Source organism: Salvelinus sp. IW2-2015, linkage group LG15, assembly GCF_002910315.2.
Source record: "Salvelinus sp. IW2-2015 linkage group LG15, ASM291031v2, whole genome shotgun sequence".
Lineage (NCBI taxonomy): Eukaryota > Metazoa > Chordata > Actinopteri > Salmoniformes > Salmonidae > Salvelinus > Salvelinus sp. IW2-2015.
In genome coordinates this window covers 61,755,187-61,760,989 of record NC_036855.1, presented here as the reverse complement: position 1 = coordinate 61,760,989, position 5,803 = coordinate 61,755,187, and the positions used below count along the sequence as shown (strand labels likewise).

Below are 5,803 nucleotides of genomic sequence, written 5' to 3'. Positions count from 1 at the left end.
TCTGGAGATCAGGACTGTGATTACACACCACGGACTGGCAGAAGCCTTTTTTCCCTTTAACGAGTCTGACGAGCCCGACGCGAACAATACACTGCTTTCTCGGGAACAGGCCCGGATCCTCGTGATTTTGTGAAGAAGATGCGGAGAAAAAGGGCCGGAGGGCGGCTGCCTTCGGAGAATTCGTAGGCGATCGAATAAACCCCCACTTCCCTCCATTCTGCCAGCAAACGTGCAATCGTTGGACAATAAAATAGATGACCTACGCAAGGAAGATTAAACTACCAACGGGACATTCAAAACTGTAATATCTTATGCTTCGTGGCTGAAAGACAACACTATCAACATACAGCTGGCTGGTTATACCCTGCACTGGCAGGACAGAACAACGGCGTCTGGTAAGACAAGGGGCGGCGGACTATGTATTTTTGTAAATAACAGCTGGTGCACGATATCTTAAGGAAGTCTCGAAGCTATTTATTGCTCACCTGAGGTAGTGTCTCACACTGGACCCAAACACAGTAAACAGACTCCTCTCTCTGTCTGAGAAGAACAGAAAGGTGACATGTAGGAGACAGGAGCGGCAGTATCCTGTTCACCCAGATAGATTTGAGGACTGTGAACAGGTGCTATGTAGAGAGGGTCTGACTGGGCGCTGTTACTGGGAGGTAGARAGGAGTGGGAGAGGGGCTGTTATGGGAGTGACATATAAWGGAATCAAAAGGAGAGGAGGGGGTATTGACTGTGGGATTGGATACAATGACAAGTCCTGGAGTCTGGTCTGCTCTGACAACAGTTACAAGGCCTGTCACAATAATAATCACACGACCATTGACGTCCCCTCCTCCAGCTCCCACAGAGTAGGAGTGTATCTGGACTGGCCAGCCGGCACTCTGTCCTTCTACAGAGTCTCCTCTGACACACTGACCCACCTGTACACATTCAACACCACATTCACTGAGCCCCTCTATCCAGGGTTTAGGGTTTATGATGTTAACTCCTCAGTGTCCCTGTGTCAGATGGTCACTGTGTCAAACACAACATGATGTTTCACTCTAATCATGTGTTTTATGTTTGATCACAATATGACATTTAAATACATGGAGTAACACAAACCAGTTTGGACCAGTTTATTCCTTTAAATAATAACCATGGTAACTCTGTGTCTGTATCTTTCTGTGATCCTGCGCCCTGTGAGAACACACACACACTGTACACACACACACTGGACTCACACACACAAGTAACGGACACACACACACACGCACTAGACACACATACAAATACTGGACACACATACTGGACACACACACACGCACTGGACACACACTGGACACACACTGGACACACACACACACACACTCGTACTTAAATGGCGCCGGAGAAGAAGGCAGACGTTCTACGTGTCTCCAACCGATTGTGTTTTTTTGTTAGTTTGTTTGCGTTGTTTGTAACTTATTTTTTAACTTATTTTGTACGTAAGGTTTCTGCTACCGTCTCTTATGAACGAAAATAACTTCTGGAGATCAGGACTGTGATTACACACCACGGACTGGCAGAAGCCTTTTTTCCCTTTAACGAGTCTGACGAGCCCGACGCGAACAATACACTGCTTTCTCGGGAACAGGCCCGGATCCTCGTGATTTATGTGAAGAAGATGCGGAGAAAAAGGTGCCGGAGGGCGGGCTGCCTTCGGAGAATTCGTAGGCGATCGAATAAACCCCCACTTCCCTCCATTCTGCCAGCAAACGTGCAATCGTTGGACAATAAAATAGATGACCTACGAAGGAAGATTAAACTACCAACGGGACATTCAAAACTGTAATATCTTATGCTTCGTGGCTGAAAGACAACACTATCAACATACAGCTGGCTGGTTATACCCTGCACTGGCAGGACAGAACAACGGCGTCTGGTAAGACAAGGGGCGGCGGACTATGTATTTTTGTAAATAACAGCTGGTGCACGATATCTAAGGAAGTCTCGAGCTATTTATTGCTCACCTGAGGTAGTGTGGTCTACAGCTTATCATGAGCTACTCTATCTATCTAGAGAGTTTTCATCTGTATTTTTCGTAGTTGTTTACATACCACAACAGTCAGAGGCTGGCTCTAAGACAGCATTGAATGAGCTGTATTCCGCCATAAGCAAACAAGGAAAGGACGCTCACCCAGAAGGTGGCGCTCCTAAGTAACGGAGGACTTTAATGCGCAGGGAAAGCTTAAATCTATTTGCCAAAATATCATACAGCCATGTTAAGATGTTGCAACCAGTAGGAACATAAACACAGCCTTGGGGCACCACCCTTTAATCTCCACAACACCAGATGACGCAACACGAATAGCTCTGCTCAATGTCGTCCATCTTTGGCATAATCTGATCATTATATTATCTATCCTCCTGTTCCATGCTTCACAAGCAAGGTATGTTAAGCAGGAAGCACAGGTGACTAGATCAATTAAAAAGTGAGTGTGCCCAGATGAAAGCAGATGCCTAAGCTACAGGACTGTTTATCTAGCAACAAGACTGAAATATTGCATTCCGGGTGTGCTTCCAATGTGCCATGAGGAAGTACACCACATCAGTCCATGTGCTTCATCAATAAGTGCGTCGAAGTGAATGTCATCCCTCGCAGTAGGACCATGACGTAGCATAACCCCATCCAGAAGCCATGGGATTATACAGGCCAACATCTCCGCACTGAGCGGTAAAGGCTAGAGCTCTTTGCTTTTCAGGAGAGGCACTCGGTAAAGCTTTATAAGGAAGTCCGCGCTATGCCCTCCAACAAACCATCAAACAGGCAAAGCATCAAACAGGAGAAGGGTCAATACAGGACTAAGATCGAATCGTACTACACCGGCTCTGACACTCATCGGATGTGACAGGGTTTGAAAACCATTACAGACTACAAAGAAAGCACAGCCGAGAGCTTCCCAGTGACACGGGCCTACCAGACGAGCTAAGCTACTTCTATGCTCGCTTCGAGGCAAAAAACACTGAAACATGCATGAGAGAACCAGCTGTTCTGAAAGACTGTTATCACGCTCTCCATAGCCGATGTGAGCAAGACCTTTAAACAGGTCAACATTCACAAGGCCGCAGAGCCAGAAGGATTACCAGAAAGTGTACTGTGAGCATGTGCTGATCAACTGGAAGGAGTCTTCACTGACATTTTCAACCTCTCCTTGTCTGAGTCTGTAATACCAACCTGTTTTAAGCAGACCACCATAGCGCCTGTGCCCAAGAACGATAAGGTAATCTGCATAAATGACTACCGACCCATAGCACTCACGTCTGTAGCCATAAAGTGCTTTGAAAGGCTGGTCATGGCTCACATCAACACCATTATCCCAGAAACCCTAGACCCACTTCCATTTGCATACCGCACCAACAGATCCACAGATGATACAATCTCTATTGCACTCCACACTGCCTTTCCCAACTGGACAAAAGGAACACCTATGTGAGAATGCTATTCATTGACTACAGCTCAGCGTTCAACACCACAGTGCCCTCAAAGCTCATCACTAAGCTAAGAACCCTGGGACTAAACACGTCCCTCTGCAACTGGGTCTTGGACTTCCTGATGGGCTGCCACCAGGCGGTAAGGGTAGGTAACAACACATCTGCCATGCTGATCCTCAACACAAGACAAGACAGCCTATAGGGAGGAGGTCAATGACCTGGGCGTGTGGTGCCAGGATAACAACCTCTCCCTCCACGTGATCAAGACAAAGGAGATGATTGTGAACTACAGGAAAAGGAGGAACGAGCACGCCCCCATTCTCATCGACGGGGCTGCAGTGGAGCAGGTTGAGAGTTTCAAGTTCCTTGGTGTCCACATCACCAACAAACTAGCATGGTCCAAGCACACCAAGACAGTCGTGAAGAGGGCACGACCAAACCTATTCCCCCTCAGGAGCCTGAAAGATTTGGCATGGGTCCTCATATCCTCAAAAGGTTCTACAGCTGCACCATTGAGAGCATCACGACTGGTTGCATCACTGCCTGGTATGGCAACTGCTCGCTGGACACACTGGACACACACACACACACACACACACACAAACAGACACACACACTGGACACACACACACACACACACACACNGAGCTAAGCTACTTCTATGCTCGCTTCGAGGCAAAAAACACTGAAACATGCATGAGAGAACCAGCTGTTCTGAAAGACTGTTATCACGCTCTCCACAGCCGATGTGAGTAAGACCTTTAAACAGGTCAACATTCACAAGGCCGCAGAGCCAGAAGGATTACCAGGACGTGTACTGTGAGCATGTGCTGATCAACTGGAAGGTGTCTTCACTGACATTTTCAACCTCTCCTTGTCTGAGTCTGTAATACCAACCTGTTTTAAGCGGACCACCATAGCGCCTGTGCCCAAGAACGATAAGGTAATCTGCATAAATGACTACCGACCCATAGCACTCACGTCTGTAGCCATAAAGTGCTTTAAAAGGCTGGTCATGGCTCACATCAACACCATTATCCCAGAAACCCTAGACCCACCCTCATTTGCATACCGCACCAACAGATCCACAGATGATACAATCTCTATTGCACTCGACACTGCCTTTCCCAACTGGACAAAAGGAACACCTATGTGAGATTGCTATTTGACTACAGCTCAGCGTTCAATACCATAGTGCCCTCAAAGCTCATCACTAAGCTAAGGACCCTGGGACTAAACACCTCCCTCTGCAACTGGGTCCTGGACTTCCTGATGGGCTGCCACCAGGCGGTAAGGGTAGGTAACAACACATCTGCCATGCTGATCCTCAACACAGGGGTCCCTCAGGGGTGCGTGCTCGGTCCCCTCCTGTACTCCCTGTTCACTCATGACTGCATAGCCAGGCACGACTCCAACACCATCAATAAGTTTTCCGGTGACACAACAGTGGTTGGCCTGATCACCGACAATGACAAGACAGCCTATAGGGAGGAGGTCAATGACCTGGGCGTGTGGTGCCAGGATAACAATCTCTCCCTCCACGTGATCAAGACAAAGGAGATGATTGTGAACTACAGGAAAAAGAGGACCGAGCACGCCTCCATTCTCATCGACCGGGCTGTGGTGGAGCAGGTTGAGAGCTTCAAGTTCCTTGGCGTCCACATCACCAACAAACTATCATGGTCCAAGCACACCAAGACAGTCGTGAAGAGGGCACGACAAAACCTATTCCCCCTCAGGAGACTGAAAGATTTGGCATGGGTCCTCAGATCCTCAAAAGGTTCTACAGCTGCACCATCTGCCCATCGAGAGCATCATGTTGGTTGGATCATGCTGGTAGGCAATATGCCTCGGCTCCGACCGAAGGTATACAGGTGGGCGGAAGCATCCAGTACATCACTTGGGCCAAGCATTGCCATTCCAGGACCTCTACAAGTGGGTGCTCGTGAAGGCCAACAATTGTCAAGACGTCAGCACCTAGTTATGACTGTTCTCTATTGCTACCGCACACAGCGGTACGGAGGCAAGTCTAGGTCAAGAGCTGCTAACAGCTTCTACCCTCAGCATAGATCCTGAAATCTACTCAGAATGGTACCACAGACTATTACATTGCCTCTTTTACACACTGCTACTCTCTGTTGTTATCTTATGCATAGTCCTTTAAAACATTCTACCTAACGGAGGCCAAAAAGTATTTAGTCACCACCATTGTGCAGTGCTCCACTTAAAGTTGAGGCCTGTAATTTTCCTATGTACCTTCAACCATGACAGACAAAAATGAGAGAAAAAATCAGAAAATACTTGTAGGATTTTAATGAATTTATCTTGCATATGGATGGAA

General features: G+C 47.6%; 2 protein-coding genes across 2 annotated transcripts in view; one reads left to right on the top strand and one right to left on the bottom strand.

Moving 5' to 3' along the window:
• LOC139028758 (stonustoxin subunit beta-like) overlaps positions 1 to 1,112 on the top strand; it is a 5,098-nt gene extending 3,986 nt beyond the window's left edge. The window contains exon 2 of the mRNA XM_070446846.1: positions 495 to 1,112. Within this exon, the coding sequence (XP_070302947.1) occupies positions 495 to 1,043 (549 nt within the window). The 3' untranslated portion in view covers positions 1,044 to 1,112. The remainder of the gene's footprint in view (positions 1 to 494) is intronic.
• Positions 1 to 5,803, bottom strand: part of LOC111974789 (RNA-binding Raly-like protein) — a 294,018-nt gene that overhangs the window by 90,196 nt on the left and 198,019 nt on the right. The window lies entirely within an intron of this gene.